Genomic DNA, 26,865 nt, shown 5'->3' with positions numbered 1-26,865 from the left:
TGTGCTATAATTTTTATTGTAGAAAAATATACTTTTACAGATGTTTCAACAAACTTATTTGAGCATTTATTGTGTTAATAATCAGTACAATGTCTTTACCTTATGTGGAACCATTAACTTTATTACTTCTGTATGGAGACTTTGATTTACTTCTCTGAGGTGACTTCGATCTATTTCCTTGTCTCTCAGGTGACCATGACCTTGAATTACTTCTCTTTCTAGGAGGTGATCTTGTCTTTCTTCGCCCGCTGGATCTTTTGAATATTTCAGGGGATTTAGACTTATTTCTGTATTGTTTAGGAGACTTTGATAAACTGTTAGATCTTGAATTATTTCTTGAACTATACTTCGACTTATGTTTAACTCTTAACTTCTCATAATTATCAGGAGACCTTGACCTATCCTTAGTGCTAGACGGGGACTTCGATTTGCTTCGAGACCTTCCTCTTCTTCTATGTTTCCTAGGTCTAAAATCTGATTTTCTGGAGGGAGATCTGGACTTGCGATAATCAGTCATGGTACTTGGATTCTTTTTCTTGAGCTTATGGAATTCTGATCTTTCAGACCAGTCTGTGCTTCTTGATCTAGACCTTCGAGAATTACTTCGTATACTTCTTGTTCGGGATCTAGACCTTGATCGACGTGATCGTTTCCTGCTCCGGTTGCTTTTTTCTTTTCCTCTTTCATTGGATCTGTGAATCAAAGGTAGATAATTTTTTAACATTCAGTATACAAATAATGTGAAGTTATCAATAATTTAGCTAAGATATTTACATTAAATTTTTTCATGGCAGTAACTATTGACACCAAATATCCACAAACTGTAGACAAGACCGCATTTCATGTAAAAATATAAAAGACTTTTAAAGTAGCTTTCTTTTCAGATTTCTCAACACAGATAATACTAAAACACTAAGATTAGCTAAATTACTATGGTTAACATGAATCACACACTGTAAAACTTGTAAATTTTCCAGTAGTTTTGTACAGGTTAAAAAAAAATTGAAATTTCTAGATACTTGATCTTTTATGCCACTGGTACCTACACAAGCTCTTTTTGGCATCTATAAATCTGTATCAAGAATATCAGTAATTCTTCAGAAATGTAATTGGTATTTGTATACTTCTTGTATTCTAACATCATGATTAGAAAGCTTTACATTCATCTAGCAGTTCAGTAAGCAACAAATAAGTTATTTTCTACCCGAAAAATGTGAATACTTGAAGTTTAGCACATTCTTTGCTATTAATTCTGTTGCTGCTACATACTTACTTATTGCCAAATATTTTTCCCCTCTCTTATATGAAAAGAGGCAAAGAAGAATATGTCTGGAGGCTCAGTTTGTAGGACGCCTACTATGGTTGACAATTGGTAAAGCAAATGAGCAGTGAATCCAAATCAGTAAACTCAGTTACAAGGGACAAGTTCAGAGAAGCTGAGCTAGGGTTAGTTCTTGCAAACACCTTATGATAAACATAGTTACTATCAACTGGCTCTAGCTTCTATATGCCATTACTCTGTCTAAGAACACTGATTGTCTGTCTGTCAGCTGTAGTTGATATATTTTTCAGAAAATTTTGGTTAAACTTTGTTCCTAAAAGTAGGGCATATCATCAGATCCTGACATTTTTTGTTTTCTTCATTACTATAGTATTATTTCTCTCCTACTGACAAAGTTGGGGATACAAAAGATCTTTTATTTCCTGTCAGTCTTGTCTGTCACTCTTATCTTGGGATTTTAGTGAAAGTTTGCATATTAGTATATCAACATGCTTAGATAAGCATAAAACAAGAAAGTCCATCTGTACCTCTGTCTCTGTCAGTGAGTACTTTCTTGTTTTTTGCTGGATCAAATGTGAAGCAAAGTGAAATTGGATTACAAATGACGCTTTGATTTTTACCAAAAACATACTGCCCCGAGGAAGTTGTTTTTGGGGTTATTGAGATACAAGAATTGTTTTGGCAATACTTTCAAAATGCTTAATCAAATAACTGACACATTTCTTAACTCACTGAATGGAATATTTAGTTTAGGACAAAGCCAAGTACTGTGACCTATGAGGTCATTCAGCGCTGGAAAGGAAATTGATTGTGGGTAAATTTTAAAAGTGTAAAAGGAGGAAAACCTAGCAGTTGCACTTTGAAATAATTGTTAGGAGAGAGTAGATAGCAATATGGAAGAAAGATAATATGAAAGGAGGCACTGTAAAAAGGAATGAAAGGGGTTGCAACTTAAGCCAAAGGGAATTTGCAAAGAACCTTTAGTAATGCCTACAGTGCACCCCATGAGGTGCATTGACGGCTCTAAGCCCCCTACAGGGCTAAACTTGAGGAGCACATAAGGATAAATTATTTTATTAGAGTAAGCTGAAAATACTTGTAAAAAAACACTGTACCACAATACGTGAACAATTGTTTCATGAAAATATTAAACTGCTGTCCCAAATTTACTACATACTATAGACAACTATTTATATCATATGCAATAAAAGAAATCAACAGTACAAAAAATACACGACCAGAGTTGGGTATGTGATAGATGAATACTCTAGTCCAATCTAACATTAAAAATAGTCATAAAAATAATAAAAAATATATCCAATAAAAGGATTACAATGCATAGCACTCATATGTAAGCAGTCTAGGACAGCATAGGGGATGAGTGAGCAGGGAAGCTGCCATTCCTCATAATTAATGGAACCTATAGGACAATGTTCCCAGTCATTGCAACTTAGAAACTTATAAGACAGTGCTTCCTGTTATCAAACCTGATGTTAGAATAAAGATAATAAAACATAGTACATATTGGAGAAGGACATTACACAGAGATGTCAGGCACTGTTAAAAGAGAAGGATAAAGCATGTGCCAAGTATGTAGATTGTTTATGAAAAAAGTACTGCTAAGCTTGTGAAAAGTAAACTGTATGATAGGATACCAGCTGTATAAATCTATCTCTAAAAGTAGTGATAAGATGTCACGACTAACCTTTGTGGTGATGTACGAGTATGCTGAAGAGGACCTTGCAATGGGAGGTCCATGTCAGCTCTCCAGAAAGCATTTCCTGGATTATGAAATGCATGGAGAAAGTTACACTGCCCCCCTTTAGGGCAGCCTTTCTTATTACGCTGAAACAATTCTGTAAAATAACATTCATATACATTTATTAATATTTCTATTAATATTTATTAAAATTGTGAAATTTTTCTAGCCTTGCCTTTCATTTTGTGAAGGTTACTAGGAACAAGGCTTAAAAAGCCTGAGCTTCTTTATGAAGTCAATGACAAAATTATATTTATAACATTAAAAAATATTCTGTATATACAATGCATATTAACCACAATAACAAAAAGTACTTACTGCACAATGCTGCTTTCCATTTTGAAATATCAACCAGTATACAGTTAAGCTGGCGACCAGCATACCAGCGACCATTAAAAATACTGCGAGCCTTCAGAGCTTCTGTTTCATTTGAATATTGTACATACAAGTTACCACGAAGATGAGCACTGGTATTGCAACATACTTTGAACTGCATCACACTTCCACATCTTTTTAACTCTGGTAAAACATCTTCATAGAAGTCTCTGTGAACAATCGGATATATATCAGAGAAGTCTCTGTGAACAATTAATATATTTTGGAGTAAATGAACATTTAACAACAGAAAATATCAAATGGAAACAATATGTACATTATTACTATGTTCATAAGACATGTATTTCTTGACACTTTCAGGGCTCATTTAATGCAGTAAATCTAACCAGACTCTTAAAACAGTATTTACACCAAAATACTGCTGAAAACACATTTACCTTAATTTTCTGAAAGGTTTTTGAGAGTAAATAGCAACAACTGACTGCTTTTACAGCAAAGCATTATGGCCCCATGATGTGTTTTCATCACTTATCATTTTAAGTTGAAGAAGTGATCTGATTTCTACCTATTTTTTGTCTATAACCAACCTGAAGTGTTCGTAAGTTTCTCGTTCGGAGTACTCTAGGGATGCATCATCATCATACTCGTCAAAAGCTACTTTCTCCATGCCAAAGTGTGAATACATATTTTGGATCAGGATCGTTGTACTTACTTCAGGATACTTATGTTCCCTGTAAAAATGAATCATATATACATACACAAGTAAATAACTGCAAAGCTTAGTAAGGAAAAATATTTTTTACATATAGGAAACAAACATTTATAGCATGTTCCATTTCTCATTTATTCGTTGCTCTGGTGGGCATAACTCCAGAATGAAAAATGTTAGTAGAAAACCATGATAAAATAAGAATTACATTAGGCAAAAATACTTTAGAAAATATATACCATTTAAAACCATATTAACCAGTTCAAACTCAGGATCTACAAAACCTGTTGAGTTTTTTATGTTTTCATTTTACAACTTATACAATTTTTTAAAATAAAAAAATTGACAAAAATTAAAATATTACTTTGATGGTAAATATTACAAGGTGGCTTAACCAGATACATAACTGATCCAGAACCAGATAAATAAAATACAAAAATATATTGTAATGGCCGTAATATAACTTGATGCAACTTTTGACACTATTATACAACACTGTAGGCAATGATCCTAATCACAAGTCAGGGGTACCAGATATCATTCACAGTTACGTACCTTGAATGATCTTTAAAACTGGAAAAACTACTTAAGATTGCACCGCATTAACTATGTAAACTGTATACTTATTAAAGATGTGCTAGAAAAAATTAAAACTGTTGGAATATAAAAGTTCTAATGGAATTTTATATAAAATTTAGGACAAAGTCCAAATGCTGGAACCCATGAAGTCACTCAGTGCTGAAAGGGAAATAGAGTGAGAAAAGATTTTAAAGGTGTAACAGGAGAGAAACCTCACAGGTGCACTATGAAACAAATATTAAAAGAGGGTGAAAAGTAAGATGAGAGAAAGAATATGAACTGAGGTACAGTAAAAGAAACAAAACAGGGTTACAGCTAGGGGCTGAGGGAACATTACAAAGATCCTTAAGTAATGCCTACAACACATGAGGTGCACTAATGGTGCACCCCCATACAAAGTTAAAGTGGTAAGGGACTAATCACCTTGAGCAATGAATGCCAAAACGGCAGGCCCCAGTTTTTGAGAAAAATGGGCATGCTTCCCTCTCGATGTGAACAATGTCCTTTCCGTGATAATTTGCTGGAGGTTCTGGGTTATGTGTAGGTTCATCATCCTGTAAAGGCAATCACCCTATGAATTAACATTGTAGAATGCTGAATGTATTAACAGGACTCTAATGTTGTATCTCAGTTAACAATCTTAAAGTATTGTAGGGTTACCTGTAATTTTTTAACACATTACACCATTATATTAAAACTTGCAAAGTTATACAATCACAGTAAAAGCACTGTACATCCAATATTTTCAGAATTTTTATTCTCTGATTAATAAAAGTGATAAAAGTTTTTATCACTAATGTACAGTAATGCCATTATGTACTATAATACTTATTTTACTCAACATGTTAAAGACAAAGGGAAAATGGAAAGCTTTTAGTGGCACCTCAACTTATTGGAATTTGTTACTTAGTGGACTCATCTGAGTCTAGTTAGTCTGGCAAAAATTTAAATAATATCAGACTAAAATTAATGTGCAAAGTGGATGAACTTCCATAATTAGTCTGTGTATGTGTGCATGTTTATACTTATAGTACATCTATTATGTTTGAAAACAATTTGTATATCCTGTGCCCTTTCCCCCGTCTGTCTATTCTTGTATATACAGTCTTTTTTTACATTTATTTAATGCAGTATATTACTGCACTTGATATAGTACAGTAATATATATTGTAACACATATTTTTCAGTCTATATGTGTTTGTGTGTATGTATACATTACATGGTATACATACATGATGCATAATCACATAGGTAAACTACATGCTGTATTTTGTAAGCATAAATCACTAGAACTACAGCAGCTGGCTACATTTTTATTAAGCTGTAATGTATGTACTATTTAGAAGCAATTTATTTTGCAGATATATCTCCAAAATTGAATTATAATAATTTTATATGGAATGATAAATACATAATACCAATTAGGATAGGATAAAAGGTACTTAATATGAAACTGCAGTTCCCTATAAGCTATGCAAGTTGGTTTCAGTTTATTGTGTACATTATATGCCAGTGTTCTTTACCTAGTTGATTTCATGACTTATCATCAGGTAGGCAGGAAGTTGAAGTGCCAATGTACTACTGTTAATAAAATTAGTTATTTTATACCTGTAATACATACTTAAAACAAATTAAAGATACATAATGGGAGACTGATAATTATTATATTATGTATTTATATACATATTAGTATTCTTTAACTGATGGAATAATTGTACTGTCCTACACATTTTGAAGTGAAACCCTTAGTCAGAAAAAAAGGAAAAATGATACTAAACTTTTGAAATAAAAAAAAATACAAATACTTAAAACAAATTCTTCAGGCCAGCCTTGTGAGAGCTGATAATCAGCTCAGTGGTCTAGTAAAACTATTTTATTATTATAATAATAAAAATATAATAAAAGAGAACTGAAAATATATTATATAAATGTAAAAAAAATTATTGCCTTGTAACTAACCTTGCCCAGGCCTTTTGTTGCAGCTTCGAGTAGTGCTTCCTGTATGGATAGAGACAGCCAAGTATCTGGTTATAAAGCTGTAAAACCTAGTTAAGGTAAATAATTAACTTGTGTTGTTTTAGGTAAATTACTAGTAAACAGAAGTGCAAAAAACAAAACCCTGTTTTTACAGAAAAACTTTCCATTAGCTAAGCAATTTTTGTAGGTCTGAATATGCAGTTATAAATATAAATCTGAAAGATTTGTGGCTACTTTAATAGGTTTGGTATTTGCTACTTTCATTCAGTTTTTAATATCGGATTGTCCTCAGTTTTTAATATTGCACTGTCCCCATCAACTGACAAAAAAAAATTGAAGGCTATCTTCCCACTTGCATGCAAATTAAACAAATATCAAGTACATTACATATGCACAAGAGGGATGAGACTGAGAGACAGAAAAATTAATTTGGCTACAATTAGATATTCACACATCTGAAACAAAAAAAATGCCATTGTACTAATTAAAAACAAGTCTAGAGATGTAAAGGATATTTTTATTTTTGTCTCCATCCACACCTGCTCCTTTTTCTTCTTCTTCTCTTCTTCCTTTTCCTTTGCCTGCTTTTCTTCCCATTCTTTTTTGATGAGTTCCTGAAACAAGAACATGAGACACATTAAACAGCTATTACTGGTGGTTCATAGTGTATTCAGTAGTTTTAAAAAAAACACCTGACTTGTCCATAAAAGACCCAAAACAATACCATGGAGATGATGTAAGCTGGCATAGCAAACATGATTGGGTTGAGCTCCATCATGACCAATTGTAAAGGCAAACATTGTACTGTATATTAATCTGGATTTCTCATGGGAATATTAGGCTTATATTTTAACGAATCATAACCCATCCACCATCCTACTTTACCAATCACAATAACATTTTTGACATTCACTATTATTAAGCCAAAAGTAGGTTGGGATTACATACATTAAATAGAAATAATTAGTATTCACCATTACATACGTAAAATCCAAATGAAAATTTTACTGATTCCAGTTTATCCTCCTCATTAGAGACCATATTTGGCTATTTGTGATTACTGTTGAGACCTTTTGGCTCAGATGAATAGAAGGTGGGAGGACTGCTGGGGTTAGTGGGTGACATAGAGTGGACAAAATGGGGGAAAGGCAGCTTCCTAAATTGACAATCATGCAGAAGGAAAGACCTGATGATAACAGATGAGGAGGGAAACTTAACGATAATTTTTTGGTTAAGGAAAGTTGGGATCTGCAGCTTATGGGTAAGTGGATGAAGAGGAATGGCAATATGAAGGATGGAAAAACAATGAAATTGTTATCTGCCAGTGCCTGCTATTTCTCCCCTGTCAATACCTTGTCATATACTATACTTTTAAGTCTGCTCAGAATATATACATTTTCACTGCTCCTTGACGTCTTAGATTTTTACTGAAAATCCCGAGAACAATCATTTTTACATGAGATTCCATGTCCAGTGCAATGCTCTGCATATTAGGTTATTTAAACTGTTTGTGTAATAAAAAAGTAAAATTTCATCAAAATGGGAAGATTTTTTTATAAAAAGCTTTCCTATAAAAACTCATTCATCATAATAACTATGCGTGCCTAACAATTGCCTGAATCTGTGGTTTGCCAATTCTTTGTCCAACAGATACCTCACCAACTCACTTTCTCATGTAGCCTATGAGTGAGGCAATGAGAGCAAGGAGTCAGGAAGTGGGCACTCTTTATGTAAGTAGTGGATTCAAATGTTAAAAATTTGCTTTTGATAATAAAAACTGTTTATTTCATCATAATCCCATTAATCATATTAATCACTATCTAAGTGGGAAGATGAAGTTCTGGATGTCCCAGTGTCAGCAAGCACATGTGCAGTATCTCTAGAAGCGCCTGGAGTCAATAGGTGTTGGTAATAAGACTTGAACACAATGGGTTTGTATGTGATGGGGTCAAAACCAAAGTATGTAAGGTTAGGTGCTTGTATTAGTTAAGTATTTTCTATATACATGCACTGACGACTGAAACAATTACCATTTGTGAGAAGTAGCTACTGATAACCCCTGAAACTTGCATCTCTTGGCAGTGCCATGAATGAAGATGAAGAAAAACGATGGTCAGGAGGAAGATGAATCAATAACCTGATAACCTCTTGAAAAGTTGTATACAAAAACTTGGGTGAATGAATTCAAGACCAACCTAAATGGTAATATCATATAGATATAAAGTGGTGAAAATAGACTGATATTGCCAGGTACTTGCATATGATAGAAGACATTCAAGGTTGTACTTGAAGGCTATAAATATGGAAGTAACTAATTTTATGAGCTTGCACTTTCATTACATGTTTGACTTCATTGCTCACCATATTACTTTAAGCTTTCTGTTTCTTGTTTTAGATAGTAATCTGAGTTCTTGGAGACCTGAATCTTTCTTTGGCTGCCCTTTGGGGAGTAGTAGTCTGGTGGTAGCATTCCTGAAATGTCTTTCTCCTTTAAAATAGTCTGGTGGCTCTTACTGAGCAAAGTAAAAGGTGTTCTACTGGTCAGTGTCTAAACACAGGGCAGGGATGATGAAGCTGTGGTGCAGTATAAGTTACTTGACAATGAGGTTTTCACTGAAATCTATAAAGCAGTCCCACTGGTGACCATCCTCTGGTTTGACCGTGATAAGGCTTGAAGCTCATTGACCTGCTTCAAAGATGTAAAAACTAGAAAAGGCTGTCTTTGGCATGAAGTCTAGGGTAGACATTTCTTCAAGAGGCTCACGAAGGGCCTTAGTTAAGATTTTTCTAAGTAACAGAGTAAGAACTGAATTAAGAGGTTAAGCATTTAACTAATGTCACCTCCATAAAGCATGAGTACTGACTCCTTGATAGAAGAGACTGAGGGAGGGGAAAGAGATTAAGAAGTCGATAATCAAAGGTATAGTTGGGTTCATCAGTTAAACAATCCTCTCTTAATACCAGCCACAGAATTTGTTCCTATTAGTTTTATAGAGGTAGGTGGTTGAAGTTCTGCAAGGACTTGAGATGGGTCCAGCTACTTCCTCAGAAAAATCTGAGTATGTAAAGCCTTGCTGGATAATCTCCAGGAATGAAAATAAGTTTTAGAGGTTGTGGGATCTATGGAAGTGTTGTTGCTTAAGGAACTTCCTCTGGGACCATTCTTATTGTGGCCAGAGTGGTGCTACTGGAACCAGTTCCATTTTGGGAGCACTGCAGAGTTTCTCTAAAATTTGCTCTTGAGACCAAATGGAGGGACATTATACTCTTGAAAATCATCCTACGAATGTAACATTGCATTTATTCTACAACATCAACAGAAACCTTCTCTCTCCTGCTGGAACTGTTTGTTATAATGTTATTTTTCCTGGCATGAACACTGGAATGATCTATATGTTGTTTATTCATCCCAAAAGATTTATAGAGCCCGTGCTTATAGAGGCAGCCTGCACAATGTTTTGGAACAGGTAACTCCCTAGTTTTTGCAATGGCTATGTTGTCCAACATCACACCTCTCTTCCCTGGCAATAATTATGCAAATATTTGGAGACCTAAGAACACAGCTTGCAACTCCAGTAAGTGATACATTTTCCTGTATCCTGCGACATCAAAGAACTTGGATTTCGTAGTAAGGCCAAGAAAGTATAAATAATGAAAAAAATTATTTTAAATAGTATAAAAAATTGCTAGAAAATACAGTTCCAATACTAGTAAAAGGCTAAAAGGAAATCCAAGTGGTAGTTACTCTTCAATGCAGTGAAGTACTGCAACTAAAAAGGTTAACTACATAGATTCTGACAGGGAAGCTAGTATAGTAGATTCACATCAGCTGTGCATCTAATGTCTAGGCCTGTCCCTTATGACGCTCCTGGTTGGCTGTTGATAAGCCAATCACGTGGCTGGAAACTGTCTTGTTTGAGAGTTCACAGAAGCATGATGTATGTTCTGACCTCTTTCAAAAATTATTACTTTCATTACACCTCAGTTTTACCTGCAGAAAAGGAGTGTTTCCGAATTTCATCACTAAATGTCTTCAAGCCAATGCTTTAAGGATTATAATGATATAAAAATTATGTACTTCAGTAAACTTTATGCTAAATTATTTATAATGAATTAAACATGAAATTCTTAACATAAAATATATTCTTTCATTCCTCACATGAAATCCCAGTACATTCATCATTTATCATCTTGTATCTCATACAGTTTCGTACCTTAAATGTAATGGAAGATAATGCTACTAAAACAATTATAGGTAGGGCTATCAATATCAAAATAACAAGCAAAAGATTAAGAATATTAATCTCTCTCTCTCTCTCTTATCTTTGTGTAGTCAGGCATTTCTCTCGTGATCACTTGATGATATCAACATCATGATTACGACGCCTCGATAGAAGAAGTTTTATGGGGGAAAAAGAATATTAAGACTTCATTATTCACTATCATTATCACCCTTTCATATTCTAGTGGAAATCTCTATATGAAAAAAATTGTTACTTAGATATTGATACAGATATTGATACCTTATGGAGGAAATTCATTCATCCCATTGATATTTCTTTCCTACAATCAGCCCTCCTATATCCCTCTCATTATTCTTTTTTATAAGATATATATTACAATTTTCTTCATAATTCTTATATTATTATATGTAATCCTGAAATCATTGGCTTGAAGATGTTTAATGATGAAATTTGGAAACACTCCTTTTCTGCAGGTAAAACCAAGGTGTAATGAAAGTTGTAATTTTTGAAAGAGGTCAAAACTTACATCCTGCTTCTGTGAACTCTTTTGCGAGACTGAGAGTTTCCAGCCCTGTGATTGGCTTATCAACAGCCAATCAGGAGCGTCGTAAGGGAATGGCTTAGAGATCAGATGCATGGCTGATGTGAATCTACTTTAGTAATTTTTAAACAGCAGCTATTAGTACCTGCTGGATGATGAAATCATATTTTATTTATTAAGTCACTCAAGAATAAGCATGTGACCAAGAATAAAAATTTATATTAAAATACTGGGAAAACATTGAAGAATCTGCATCTGGCAAATGTTCCTGGAGATGTGGCACAAACACAGTGGTTTACTGTATGTATAATAGACAAAAGACTGGGATATTCAGACATGATTTGGCATGAATGTGATTAATAGGATTGTTGTTAAACAAATATATTTGAACTAGTGACACACTTTAATAGTGAAAAGCAAATCTCTGACAAGCATCTTCCTGCATACAGTGCACTCAAAGAAGCACAAAAACTGAGTAGTGAACTGCAAACCTCTTGTCTCTGACGTGCTTCTTCCTGCAAACGTTCTCTTTCCTTTTCCCTCAGGAACTTTGAATGGAGGGCAGCATCACGTAATTGCCATTCTTCTTTTCTTCTTGCTGCTTCTTCCTCTTCAAGTTTCTGAGCAAATTCTTCATGTCGTTGATATTCTTCTAACTCTTCCAAGTATGAAGGGTCTGACAGAAGAGCCTCTTGTTCTAAAAATACAATGATTAAAAGTCACTTGGTTTCCTCGTAATTCACCTTCTTAAAAGACTTCTGGCAACATAATGTAAATAATAATGTTATTTGAATCAAATTAAAAACAAATTGTTGCCTATCATAATACATACTGTACAACAGTTTCATGAAAGCTCTTTTCTGGGTTATGTGCTTTACAATTAACATCATGGCGTAAATGGTCATAATACAATTTGACAGTAGTAAAAATCCTTCTTTTCTGAGTCATTCATAAATACTATGCCCTTCCAATTACAGTACACGTACATTCATTCTTTGTGGCAAGTCACATGCTTAGTGGCAAAGACAGTGTCTTTATTGCCCTTTTAATTTCAGTAATTAGAAAAAAATTGCCAACATTCCTAGCAGGGGATTTACATGATACACAGTTGAGTAGGGAGTTAAAAAGAGGCAGCTGTTATTATGACCTCCACAAGTATGGGTTCAAGACAATGTTAAAGCGTGATTAAAACCAGGTTAATAATAATTTCTGCATAGTATAAGGTATAGCTATTAAAAATAAATGGATTGGACTTTTTTTCGAATTATTTACATTGCTATCAGATATAACAGGAGGAAAACCTCACAGTTGCATTATGAAACAATTATTAGAGAGGGTGGAAAGTCTGATGGAAGGAAATGATTATGAACGGAAGCACAATAATAGCAATGAAAGAGGTTGCACCTGCAAAGACCCTGAAGTAATGCCTACATTGTACCACATGAGATACACTGACAGCACTAACCCCCCCCCCCCCCACAGGATCAGTTACTACTTAAGGGAGAAGGTTGTTAAGTGCCATGCTACTAGAATCTGAAGAGATTTGCATTTTATACTCAGTTATGGAGAGCTGAAAGAATAACCAGATCACCTTGCAATATGGTGCACAATTTTCTATAATATCTAACATTTATGTAGCTATATAATGGTAACTCTTTAAGACAGATATAGAAGTTACAAAAACCATATTTACATACCTTCTTTAAACTCTTTGTCTCGCTCCCTAGCTTTTGTTTGCCGTTTCTGACGTCGTCTTTCTCTCTTTACTATGACCCTCCATTGGTAATGACTGAAAATATTGAATTTAAGTACTATATCCATTCATTTACTAAATTATATCTATATGTTGCTTTCAAATTTTTACAATTTTAAAATGCCATATCAGTAACTGCTTATCAACCAATGAAGTGATTAGCATGAATTTCAGTTGTTGCAAGAAGCTCAGAATTGTGCAGTATAATCTTTCTTATGATTAGCATAAATGAGTTGTTCTGGATTCTAGATTGTTCTTTTTTTGCTCAATGCTTTTGTAGATTTCCAGTCAGCAAAAAAATGACAAATTTTCTAAGACAATTTGTATTTTTCATAGCTACAAACATTAGGTCTTAACAACAGGATAATTTTCTAGCGCCTAGCTGGATCCAGTTAAACAATCGGAGATTGAAAAGCAAGGAATCTGTGAGATCTGGCAATGCGTGCGTATATTGGGTGAAAACTGGTCCAAGACCGCGCACTCTCACTATCACGTTTAGTCTTTTTCTTAACCACCTGGGTGAGAGTCGCGGTTGCTTACTCTCGGCCATTTGCCTGGTTGTTTGCCCGTTTTCGCTATTTTGCTTGTCTGTCTGTGTGTGTGCTTGTGTTATTATGGCTTCCTCTTCATTGTCTCGACCTCACCAACGTATGTGCCCAGGAACTCAAGGTTTCCCATGTTCTCGTTTCCTGCCTTCTTTGGCTACGGACCCACACTCCACATGCAGTAGGTGTTGTGCAAATGCTTGCACTATAACGAATCCCTGCCCGGAATGTTGTGCGTGGCCTAAATCGCAGTGGAAGTTATTTTATAGTAAGAGGAAGCATTGTAGAGTTTCGACTCATCCTTCATGGGAAGGGTTTTCATCGCCTCGCCCAGATGCTTTGTCTACTTCCACCACAGTCACACCCAATGATGCCTGTGTCTCCTTCCTTTTTTTTCCATCGATTCGTCATTGGAAGTATCAGGAGGCCCTCAGGCTGATTTAATGTTTAATGTCACCCCCTCTTCCTCGGGGGTTAATTTGCTTCCTGGGAGGGAGGAGGCTATTTCATCAGTTTCTTCTGTTTCAGGTTCTGGGCGTCGCTTGGGCCACGGGGTTCACCCTCCAATCACCCTCCTTGGAGGGTTTGCTGATGCATTCATGGATGCTCGCCTCCCCCCTCAGGCCTCCCCAGCTCTACCTCCTCCCCCTGGCATTCTATGTTGGTGCCCGCAGTCAGCCATTTTGTAGTGCACTGCCTGAGTATCACACTGTATCACTCTGCCAGTGAGGCCTGCCGTGATGTCTGCTATGTCGGCGTCGTCGGTTGGGCCTGCTGCGCTACCTTGCTCCTCTGTGTCGTTTGCTCCCGTGACGTCATTGCTGCCATCCAGGATGTATCCTCTTCCATCCATGTCATCTGCATCCTCTCTTACAGATCCGTCCGATGCTTTATTTCAGGCGATTCTTAAGTGACTGGACTCTGTTTTAGAGGATAGGTTTGCTGCATCTCCTCCCCCCCTCTCCTCCTGAGAGTGCTATCTTCCTCCCCTCCATCATCCCCATCTCCACCACATCGGCATATCAAGTGTTGGAGGATTAAGGACTTTGCTAGTTCTTTGTCAACAGGTGAAGAGCGGCATGTTGTGTTCCTGAGAGTATTAGTGTTTCCTCCCCTGTGCAATCTGCTGTGGCTGTGTCGTCCTCTTTGGGACACGAGCCTGTTGCAAACTTGCATTTACGTGTGCATGTTGGTAATTTATCTGCTACTTCTGCTCCGGTGCCTATTTGTCATCGTAAGGATCTTAAGGTGCCTGTGAAAAGATTGAAAGTTGTAAATGTGGAAGTGGTGTAGTCAGGGTGTTCGCCTTCCCCTCCCGTTGATGTTGTTTGGGGGTCAACTCCGAGGAATTCTCGTTCTGCGTCAAGAGTTCAAGATGCTTCTTTGTCGCACGTACATGAGTCTGCTCCGCACAGACACGTACAAGGGCACATATGTGAGTCATCTATTGTGAGTATTCATAATAGTGTTCCTAGTGTTGTGATTGGTTCGTCTCAGGAGTTGGCGTGTGGCCCCAGTCTGGACATGTCTTTGGTGTCTGTGTTGGCTGGTGCTTCAGGTTCCTGGCCGGTGGGTCTGCAGTTGGTTTGCACAAAGAAAGTGTGCTGGATAAGCCTGCATCTTCTTGTTGTCGGTCTCCATTGCCGGAGCAGAAGGAAGGAGACATACAAGAGTATGAATACGAATGGAATATGAAATTTAGGCTTGAAGCCAAGCACTGGAATCCATAGGGATTATTCCAGCAAATTTGCGTATGATTTTTTGCCAATTCATGGCTTTATGACAAAAGCTGGCAAAACATGCAACTAGATACCAAAGTCCAAAAATAATTGACAGTTCATGTGCACCGGAAATGCTGGCTAAATAGTAAAATGCATAGCCTGCCATGGCACGGCAAAATATTCACTGCTTAATTATAATGCAGATGTAGTTGCTAGAATTTGTTTCTTAGAATACAATATGATATAGGTTCTCTTGTATAGATTTCACATGTGCATCATAATTATTTAGTTTAACCTTATCACTATGTTGAAATATCAGCCCTACTACAAGAGTAGAGTTTTCCAATTTTGTTGGATAAGTTGTGCCTAAACTGCTGTACGTATTACTACTAGCTAGGAAACAAGGTGAATAGGAGTCATCAACATGACATCATCAGCACGTCATTTTCCAAACAATAACACTGCAATGGTTCAGTCGTGTGTTGTTGTAGGATGCATGAAAAGGTGGGGAAAGGGAAGCCTAGTATCCTGGCATCGTGTTCCCAGCGAAAGTGACAAGGGAAGGAGAAATAAGTGGCTGACAGCCATTAACTGTCCGACTCATGCAAGGTTTAAAAAAGAATTAAGATGAAAGAGAGCAGTGGGACAGAGCTTTTTGTAACCTGGCTGAAATTACTCAGGAGGTACAAGGTAGAGCACTTGCTCAGTAAATGAGTAATATTTAAGGTAGAGCACTTGCTCAGTAAATGAGTAATATTTAAGGTGGAGCACTTGCTCAGTAAATGAGTAATATTTAAGGTAGAGCACTTGCTCAGTAAATGGGTAATATTATTTCTGAGTTCAAACGACCTACAGCCTATATTACCATTAAAACATCTGCCAAGTGCCAACCATTGCTGAGACCAACATTCCAAAAATATTTTCGCTCCACCACCAACACATGGACAGAAGTTTTCACCCATATGTATCTCATTCGTCCTATCTTTCGATTGGAAGTTGATTTTTATGAAATAATATAATCTTATGCAAAATGTTAGGGCATAAAAGCATTTGTGTATTGAAATATTCAGATTTACATATTTTCATTGACATAGATTTGGAAGACTGCTCTTAATGCACACAATTTTACTACATAGAAAATTTAAAATGTTATTATTCCGCCACATTCCTATACGTACTGTATATTTATTTATTTTAACCCATCTACCAACAATAAATACATTAAATTATAAGTTCATCTTTTTAAGATAAAAAATAACGATAGACTTCACAAGAGCAATAGTTGGGATTCACAGAAAATGGATCGAGATGAAGGACCTGAATTTCAGACCCTTCCACTGCAGTGACGCAGACAGCTTGTCCTCATGTGGAAGTTGTTTACAGCTACTGGATTCTAAACCTTTATGGAAAGCAAAAATATATCTATTTTTACTTAAATATTTATTGTTGCCATGAAATGTTTTTTCTCTCATGGTAAGTGAAGTTAACAGACTGAAAAACTTCAAATACTAAGCAAGAAAGAAACCTTACCCTGCCATACACGTACAGTGTGCACAAAACACTTGACAAAGTTAAATTAGGTGAGAGAGTTGCCTGCCATTGTTTCACTTTTGCTCACCAGTGTACTGCGTATGCGCCAGATATGCTTCATTTGTTTACAAACATAAATTCACCTATTATTTCAAGGCTTTAGACAATGCTGCTTATTCCTAAACAGTGAAATATGGTGTTCCGATCGGTTGTGATATGTTTGATGAGTGTATAATGCATATTTCCATCATAAATACTTTGTTAACCCCTAACCCCTATATCTAATGAAGTGAGTGGAACCATCATCGTAGGTAAAGTTAAGTTAGGAAGATTCAGTTGCTGTGTATCTTTGGTTTTCAGCCATTTCCCCACCCAAAATCCCATTTTCCACAGAGAGCCTCATCACCTCTAGGTACGTATAGGGATTGTACAACTGTTGTTAAGTCTTAACCAAACTTTGCCAGATTTTCAGAATCACATACTAGCTAGTAGGGGGAAACACCACATTGGATCTATCATCATCGGGTGGCTCAGCCTTATTCACTCAATATTTAATTGGTAAAACAAGAATACAATTACATTTTTAAGCATACCATTCAAAAGATTGAAGTTTCGTCAACATAATGTGATATATGAAAGCCCCATACGAACTAAAATAAGCATGTGACGCTCTTCGTAAAATATGTTTTCAAGACAGTTTTGAAATCCAATATGGCGGCGATCATGTGGCTGGACGGGTCTGGTCACGGATGAACACCATCTTTCCCAGCATTCCCAGCACTCATTTGAACAATGTTAGTGTATATATGTACGTAACGTTTATTGATCTTACTCAAGATTGCAGTTGTAATCAGCACAATATAACAACATTTTGTTGCCTATATTAGTGAAAGTATGAAACTTGTTATTCCCAGGGTCATGGTTTGAACTGAATTCATTTTTACCTTGTAATCAGTGGTTTTATCCTTACTGCCATCACAACTGAAACTCCACAGTGCTTATTTGATTGTTATTATACACATTTTGGTCTTAATTCACTCCACATTGCACTTGAACCACGTTGCTGTTCCTGGTAGGTGGAGCTTTTTACGCGTGTTCGTATCCATTTCTGCATAATGGAGTTTTTGTCTCTTGGTACAAGGACAAGTGTCGTTATTCTTTACGATTAGTAATTCACGATACCCTTATAAATTACGGCACTGGGTGTAATGCATTATAGCAAAATCCCGTTCTGATATGAGTGTTCATTACAGAAATATTGCCAAAAAACATGCTTGCACTGTCTCTGAAACCCATAGTAGGTATACCCATATTAGGTATGCTGCTTAGTTGTCAATCAAGTTTTTTGTAATCAAGTATTTTTTACAAGCTAACTATTGTATAAATTTGTATTTTTCTCAATCAAAACATACTATGCCCCTCATTGCTAACTTTCCTCTTAACGAATTTCTGGTCATTGCAAATTCGGCGCCATTAATTTCTTATGGTGCAAAAGCAGACATAGGCCCAGGGACCGAAAGCGATTGCGTCACACTACGGCGGTAATCCGGCAGTAAAACATCTTCATATATCCAAAAAGTAACTAATAAAGATATACCTATATATATGCGCATCACGATTATAACAATTACATGAATAGCTGATAACAATCTGCATGAATAACTGGTTAACTGTTCTGCAAAAAAGTGGAGTATAGCAATTCATCTACAATAGGTACGAAAGTCAAGATGTCGTGACGTCATAATACAGGACTTAAAAGAACGTTCTAATTCCAAAAAATAATTATGTACTTAAATTTGAGTCAGAATGGAGTTAATTTTTCAATAACGAATATTTTCAAATTAATCATCATAGGGTAAAACACCACGGCAGGCCAACCCTCATCACGGTGGACGGGTCTTATTCACTCGATATTTAATTGGTGAAACAAGAATACAATTGCAACTCTAAGCATACCATTTAAAAGACTGAAGTTTCGTCAACATAATGTGATATATGAAAGCCCCATACGAACTAAAATAAGCATGTGAGCTCTTTGTAAAATATGTTTTAAAGGCAGTTTTGAAATCCAATATGGCGGCTACGTTTTGCATGGAAGGTTCTAATCAGTGACGGCCACCATCTTTCCCCAGCCTTCCCAGCACTCATTTGAACAATGTTAGCGTATATATGTAATGTTTATTATCTTACTCAAGATTGCAGTTGTAATCAGCACAATAAAACAACATTGTGTTGCCTATATTAGTGAAAGTATGAAACTTGTTATTCCCGGGGTTATGGTTTGAACTGAATTCATTCTTACCTTGTAATCGGTGGTTTTTATCCTTACTGCCATCGCAACTGAAACTCCACAGTGCTTATTTGATTGTTATTATGCACATTTTGGTCTCAGTTCAATCCACATTGCACTTTAAACCCATTGCTGTTCCTGGTTTCTAAGCGCGTGCCACAAACACAGTTATGAACAGCAGACGACGACAGACGACGAAACTGCAAAGTTTTATTCCCTAAATTGTTTACTTTACTCGTTATTTAGTTTAAATTTACTTTGTTATTTAAAAACTGATTTAATTCATGTATATTATCCCTTTTTTGCAACCAAATTACCCCGAAAAATTACAGATATTTCTAAAGTAGATACAATCAAATGTTTCTAACGTTTTCGTACATCTGGCTGCCGAAAACCATAGAGGAACGACTACGGAAAAGTGCATAGAGAAACGACTACGGAAAAGTGAATTATATACGTTTTTTTTTTTTTTTTTTGCTTTTTTGTTTTTGCTAGCACTTTTCAATGATTTCAGTCTATATTAGTATTTTGAATTTCTTTAATAATTGTATGCCAGAAATAAATGTAACCTTTAATGTTTGCATGCTAAGAATGGCAAAATCATTGTTGCCACATTAGTGGAGGCTTCACACATATGCCGTTCCATTATTATAAACTGTTTCCATGAATTCTAGTTGTCATAGTAATGCAATAATGATAAAATTGCTTTAATATTTATGTATATATACTTCCAATACATAGCCTAATTTCACCACTTTCAACGTTTTGTGTGTAGTCTTATACCCAGTTTGGAGGGTCAACACATACCGAATGGCAACAGAGAGAGAGAGAGAGAGAGAAAGGAAGGCGGAGGAACGAAGAAGAAAAGGGGTGCTTTATACGCGTGTTCGTATCCATTTCTGCATAATGGAGTTTTTGTCTCTTGGTACAAGGACAAGTGTCGTTATTCTTTACGATTAGTGATTCACGATACCCTTATAAATTACGGCACTGGGTGTAATGCACTATAGCAAAATCTCGTTCTGTTACGAGTGTTCGTTACAGAAATAGGTATTGCCCAAAAACGTGCTTCCACTGTCTCTGAAACCCATAGTAGACATGCTGCTTAGTTGTCAATCAAGTTTTTATAACCAAGTATTTTTTACAAGCTAGCTATTGAATAAATTTGTATTTTTCTCAGTCAAAACATATGCCCCTCAAAGCTAACATTCATCTTTTAACGACTTTCTGGTCATTGCAAATTCGGCCCCATAATTTCTTATGGTGCGAAAACAGACAGAGGCGCAGGGACCGAAACGATTGCGTCACACTACGGCGGTAATCCAGCAGTAAAAACATCTTCATATATCCAAAAAAGTAAATAATAAAGATATATGCGCATTATGATTATAACAATTACATGTATAGCTGATAACAATCTGCATGAATAACTGGTAAACTGTTCTGCAAGACAGTTGAGTATAGCAATTATTTACAATAGGTACGAAAGTCAAGATGTCGTGACGTCATAATACAGAACTTAAAAGAACGTTCTAATTCAGAAAAATAATTACTTAAATTTGAGTCAGAGTCGAGTTACTCTTTCAATAAGGAATATTTTCAAATTAATCATCATAAATATGTAAAATATTGATGTTTTACTATTTATTTAAAAATTAGCTAAGAGCACGCTTCTCGTCATCTTCTACCAAAACAGCTGTTTACTCCTAACTTGTTTGTTGGTGAGAAATCGTGTTTCGATTGTTGTGATGAAAAGTGCCCCAGCATCTGTGGGTACAAGTGGTGTGCGGATTTATCACAGGAAATGGAAAGTTTGTTGACACAAGCGACTCCGTAAACATCGAGATGGCGTCAATCTTCGAAACATTTTTAGTTGTAAGTAAAAATTTCTAAAGCGTTTTGGTGAGATTTCCACTGCCGTGGACGCCATTTTCAGTACCCTCTGTTTAAATCTTAAAATTTGGCCTTAATTTCTAACTTTGGAGAAAATACTTACTTCGAAAGGAGAGTAGAGGTCTTTAGCTCCGTTTCTCACCAACAACAAGTCGCGACTGATGCCCATCTCCGGTGTCAGGACGCGTTATAATGTACTTTTTCGGAGGGTGGCAAGCGTTGATTGTAGGTGGCCTGTTTGGCCTGCCGTGGTGTTTTACCCTAAATATGTAAAATATTGATGTTTTACTATTTACTTAAATAATTATCTAGTGCACGCTTTGTCGTTGTCTTCTACCAAAACAGTTGTTTACTTAAAAACGTCGTGGCCAGTGACCGTGTTCCGATTGTTGTGATAAAAGTGCCCTAGCATCTATGGGTACAAGTGGTGTGCGGATTTATCACAGGAAATGGGAAGTTTGTTGACACAAGTGACTCCACAAACATGGAGATGGCGTCAATCTTCTGCGATATTTAAGCGTAAGTAAAAATTTCGAAAGCGTTTTGGTGAGATTTGCACTGCGTTGGACACCCTTTTGACTACCCTCTGTTTAATGCTTTAAATTTGGCCTTAATTTCTAACTTTGGAGAAAATACTTACTTCAAAAGGAGAGTAGAGGTCTTTAGCTCCATCTCTAACCAACAACAAGTCGCGACTGATGCCCATCTCCCGTGTCAGGACGCATTATAAGTACTTTTTCGGAGGGTGGCATGCCGTGATCGTCGGTGAGTTGAGGCAGGCCATGCGGTTGTTTACCCTTAGAAATAAGTTCCCGCCTTGCCCAGGTTTCTGTAATTTAGCCTAGCCTTAGCTGTTCAATGGCACGGTCACAGCTCATTAGGCAAGATTATCCTTTAGGTTTAAAATTTCGTGTAACTTTCAGATGTTTTTATAGGCTATTCTGTGGCTGTCTCTGAGGTCATTTTGAGCTTAGGCTGAGGTTACGTTGCTGTTGACATGCATAGTCTAGGTAAGATTTACGCTGTTTTCATTACCTTACTCTTTGCTGCAGTTCGATTAACATTTCGAGCCTTGGCAGTTGTGGTACCTCCGATTAGAAACAACGAGAAAACTCGCCTGGAATAACTAGATTCGACTTATTAATGGGGTCGGGGGCCGCAATTCGCAGTGGGTTTGCTTGGTTCCCAGTGGAAGTAGTAGTAGTAGTAACAGGAGCGCATTGGTATTGGAACGGCTCCCGTTCCAATTTTGCTTTTGTTTGCTCTTGTATAAGTCCAAGTATATACTCAATGAAGCTGTATGTTTTTGATAAATTCTTGCTTAATATCAATTTCCTCTCAAGATAGATACATGAATAGTAAGCTGTTAGCTATAAGTGCCTCTTCATCTTCCGTATAAGGATGTTGCACGACTCAAAATCTGTTCCTAATATTGCTACTTGTTGGTCAGAAAAGTAAATAATGCTCCAAGTTATCATATTACTCTTTCATCGTTTCCTGTCATTTAGCTCTGCCATGTTCAATCTAGCTCTGCTACTCTGCTTAGTGTCATCGGAATGACCTTACCACGTTTCTTATGTAATGCAGGATTTTCCTCAGATCATCTAGGTTTTCAATGTTGATTTTTATGTAATAATCGTTTCCAAGCATTTTTTTTGGTCTCGAAAACCGATTAAGAAAACACGAAGAAAGGTTAGGTTTTTAACGGCTCTTCCCTCTTTTTATCACTCGTTGCTCTCTCCACAACTCATTTGATTGAGGGTAGTACCAGAGCTGGAGCGAAGTAAACGGTTGCTTGGGGCACCTACGCCATCAATGGCCCCCTAGCAGCTATTGGAAAATATTCAATTTAAAGCAAAAATAATTAAAATGCAAAATAAGTAAAAAATTAAGAAATTATCCAATACATTTAGTCACGAGCCGCCACCGTTGTCACACAACATTTTAGCACAACCTCCCCTTTTTTTAAAAATATAAGCAATTAAACTGATGAAATTGTATTGTAAATATAGAGTCCTGTCTCTTGATTTGTTCTGTTACTTACAAATACAAATTCAAGATGGCACACAATACTTCACTGTGAAATTTAAAAAGTGCAAATAATACTGGGCCACATTGTGAATTTGCTACTCTTATATGGTTAGTGATGCCTTTACATGGCATGAAATGATCAAATATTCAAGCACAAGTAATAGTTGAGTACCAGTGGTGGTGGTGGTGGTGATCACGGGGTCCCCCAAATCCAATCCTGCTTAAGGCCCAATAAAGGCTTGGGCCGGCCCTGTAGGGTTGACACTCTTTGGCCGGCAGTCTGCAGGAGGTTGATCATCATCTACTCAGGCAACATGCCTGTTTATATTAATCTCGTATCTTCAATGCCTGTATTAAATATTGTCCTTTCCCTTTTGCTAGTATTTTCGGTTATCTCGGTTCTGTGCTTCTACTGCCTATCTGGTTCTCTGCATCCCTGCTTCTTTAGTATTTGGTTGTTCAGGGTACCTCCTCCTGCCATTACCTTTTGGAAACTTTCTTTTTCCATTTTATTTCTCCTATTATTTAACTCATCTCCTTTTTGAATTCTTGTTCGATAAAATTCTTCCGTCCTACACCTCACTGCGGATTGCATATTTCTATGAGGTTCTTTCCCCAGCATTCTTCCATGTGGTTCCCTCTTTTGTACCTCTAATATCGCATTATTCTTTTATCCAAAGTTTCTCTATCATGTGAAAACTTAGATTTTTAAACTGTTTTCCACTGGAAGTATATTCGTCTCTGGTGCTATCAATACCCAATAAGGTGTTGCTGTAATCACTTAGAATATTTTTTTGATTATCTTGTAGTCTTACTGACTTTTTTTTCATTTCTTTTTCTTTTATTACCCCCAGGTCTTGATATTTACGAATATTCTGGGAACAACTACTGTGTCAAGTATTTTTTATTTTACCTGTAGAGCAAGAGCTCCTTACTTTCTAATTTCATAGAACCATATACTGTATTCCACTTTTTCTCGCCTCATGCTTATGTATATGCTTGGTCTCCTTTGTCTGAGTGCCATTCTCTGCTGATGCTCCGTGATTATTTGAATACTTCCATTTTCAACCATACAGCTAACTTTCTTATTATATTCTTGTTTATTGCTTATTATACCAGTATTGACGGCTACTTTGGATTGACGCCAGAGCAATTTTTTAAACACTGCTGTTATTCTCTACCTTACTTGTACTTTTTCTTTCTTGTTACTATTTCATTCCATGTAATGTCAAGGCTTCAGCTCTAAATCCCTTTATCAGTTTTGCTGTTTCTTGCTTATTGTAGTAAATTTGCCCGTTAGAAGTTAATATAATTTTGGTCCAGATATTTTCTTGGCCAATATTTACATAATTTTAGTTCTCATTTGTTCATTGTCACCGGTATTCTTATCTTTTATGGACTGGAATTCAGGGTATTTCATTCATCTTTTTGTTGGATGGCATTCGTAACTTGATCACCTTTAGGTTTATTGAATTATCTGTTCATTATAATTTCTTTTCTCTTCATATTTTCATATTGCTGTGTGAGTGCATTTTTTATATCTTCAAAATTTTCTAATAATATCCATCTTAGTTCGGGTAACAGGCCTATATATATATATATATATATATATATATATATATATATATATATATATATATATATATATATATATATAATATATTATATATATATATATTAATCCTTGAAAGTTGCTCCTTTCACTCGCCTCCCACTTAAAACTTTCATCTGCTGTTCCCTCTACCTTATTTTCTAGTTCTCTGGCATTACCCGTTAGCATAGATCTATCTGTTAGCCTACCTTGAATCTTTTGCAATCTTGTTTCCTCTGTATTGCTTTCCTTCAATCTGGGCTTCTTTATTTGACCTTTTCACTTTCATCAGCCATTTTAGTCTTTATTTTTTGTTGGTCCAGTTTTGAGACCTACCTACTACTCTTCTCTGTCCTGTTGATCTTTACTTGCCCACACACTTTGCAGTGATTTCACCAGTCATGATTCTTCAGTCTCCACTTTGAAACTTTTCAAGCCCAGTATTTTTCTCTCACGTCTAACTTGCTTCTTTATTTTGCTCCTGTCCATTTCTATTATCAGCACTGATCTGTAAGGTATTTTATCTGCTGTTGTATAAAGTGTAACTATTGCATCCTCATCTGTGTAGCTAGTTGTAACACCGCATCCCCTCCTCTCTCTCTCTCTCTCTCTCTCTCTCTCTCTCTCTCTCTCTCTCTCTCTCATAATACTGAACTTGCGTTTTCTGACGGGAAATAAGACGTTTCTCAATTAGAAGCAGACTTATTGTTAACTATAGACTATAGGCAAGCGGCCCCTTAATGTTGGGATAAGGGTGGGAAAGACGAAGTTAGACCAACTAGAATTGTTTACAAAAGAACCAACACACGGTTAAATATCTAATTGTAACTAGGCTAATGTACGAGAACAAAAAAATACTGGTAATGAAAAGATTACTTAGATATGCAATCAGCACAAACAAGTATCCAATTGAAGATTTGGGAAAATCATACATTTATGAATATCGCTTTTGAATAAAGGCTCACGTTATAAACAGACATCGAAGAGGGGTCATAATTGCACAGAGGTTTTCAGTATCGAAGAGTCGACTGACATTAAGCACCATTAGATGACATCAGCAGGTTAAAGTTCTCATCTACAGTGACATTAATGTTATGCTTAACATTTGTCATGAACCATAACTTGGTTTCATCACGAAACATTGTTGCAGGAAAGTGAGACTCTCCCCTTTAACACTCCACCAAGGGACCACATACGTCAAACGAACGTTCAAGCTAATTGTCAATTACGATTAGTGAAATGACGCGGAAAATAATGCCTTTCTCTCGTAATCCGATGGCGAACGTATTTAATTAATACGTCCCAGAAGAGCCAGAACAAGTACACCGAAAAGAACATTCTACCATGTAAGAAATTTGATCATAGTCTAAACAGACCAGGCAGACAATGTTATAAGTTAGTATCGTCAACTGTAAACAGGCCATTAAAAATGATAAATCCATAAAAATGCCGTCGAGAGGACAGACACTTTAAGCATACATATGAAGTCTACTGACTTATCCCAGACGTTCACAGAGCTCTGGCTTTGGGCAAAAGGTGGGTGTTTTGCAAAGGTCATTTATTATGAATAACAAGTAACTGGTAGTTTAGTTCTGTGTCATATGCACTTCATGTGATAAACCGTAATGACCATAATTTGTTAAATGTTCTTTTCTTAAAGTAATTTAGCATATTGAATTGTAAATTATTAGCCTGCTTTGTTAAGATGCACAAAATCAGAGCGTAGACAGATGTATTGTGAAAACTTCAAAACAAAGAAGTGAAAAGAAGATGAACTTAGTAAACCATGAAATGTTGCAAAACATATATCACTATGATGTGTTTTAATAAGTTTATATTTCCAATTAAGTAAAAGCTTTGATTGACTCAAACAGTTCGCGTCGCAGTGAGAGGTCTCCTGATAACTTTTCTGGTCAAAAGCAGTTTGAATTACTGTGATATATATGTAGGCTTGTGCGAGTATGCAAAACTGAATAAGGCATAATTTCATTTTATTCTGTGGTCGTCCAGAGTGACCTAGAAGTAAGCGAAGAGAGTACCCTTCGAAGGTTCCGAAGTAACCACACGACACATTTTCAGTGCTA

At 36.2% G+C, this 26,865-nt stretch overlaps 1 protein-coding gene across 2 annotated transcripts; it reads right to left on the bottom strand.

Moving 5' to 3' along the window:
* Window positions 1-5: 5 nt before the first annotated feature.
* On the bottom strand, window positions 6-22,367 carry LOC135225702 (U2 small nuclear ribonucleoprotein auxiliary factor 35 kDa subunit-related protein 2-like). 2 transcript variants are annotated; one of them, XM_064265064.1, is made up of 10 exons: window positions 22,195-22,367; window positions 13,125-13,216; window positions 11,919-12,124; window positions 7,182-7,256; window positions 6,625-6,663; window positions 5,089-5,219; window positions 3,965-4,108; window positions 3,360-3,586; window positions 2,988-3,138; window positions 6-692 (listed from the first exon to the last, which is right to left on the bottom strand). In XM_064265064.1, the coding sequence occupies exons 1-10, from the start codon at window positions 22,221-22,223 to the stop codon at window positions 101-103; spliced, it is 1,686 nt and encodes a 561-aa protein (XP_064121134.1). In that variant the 5' UTR covers window positions 22,224-22,367; the 3' UTR covers window positions 6-100. The 2 variants fall into 2 exon arrangements, with proteins under 2 accessions (XP_064121134.1, XP_064121132.1); XM_064265062.1 differs by lacking the exon at window positions 22,195-22,367 and having other exon boundaries at window positions 13,125-13,248.
* Between the last annotated feature and the right edge of the window lie 4,498 nt (window positions 22,368-26,865).

This window comes from Macrobrachium nipponense, chromosome 13, assembly GCF_015104395.2.
Source record: "Macrobrachium nipponense isolate FS-2020 chromosome 13, ASM1510439v2, whole genome shotgun sequence".
In the NCBI taxonomy this organism is placed as follows: domain Eukaryota; kingdom Metazoa; phylum Arthropoda; class Malacostraca; order Decapoda; family Palaemonidae; genus Macrobrachium; species Macrobrachium nipponense.
The sequence above is the reverse complement of the archived record's forward strand: the minus strand, read 5'-3'. Positions and strand labels throughout refer to the sequence as shown.

Excerpts from the sequence above, each read along its gene's own strand:
- LOC135225702 (XM_064265062.1), bottom strand. The coding sequence starts at position 13,248 with ATGGATATAGTACTTAAATTCAATATTTTCAGTCATTACCAATGGAGG. Across the intron at positions 6,664-7,181 it reads AGAAGAAGAAAAAGGAGCAG|GAAGCACTACTCGAAGCTGC; the intron begins GTGTGGATGGAG and ends CTATCCATACAG. Across the intron at positions 693-2,987 it reads ACTCGTACATCACCACAAAG|ATCCAATGAAAGAGGAAAAG; the intron begins GTTAGTCGTGAC and ends TTTGATTCACAG.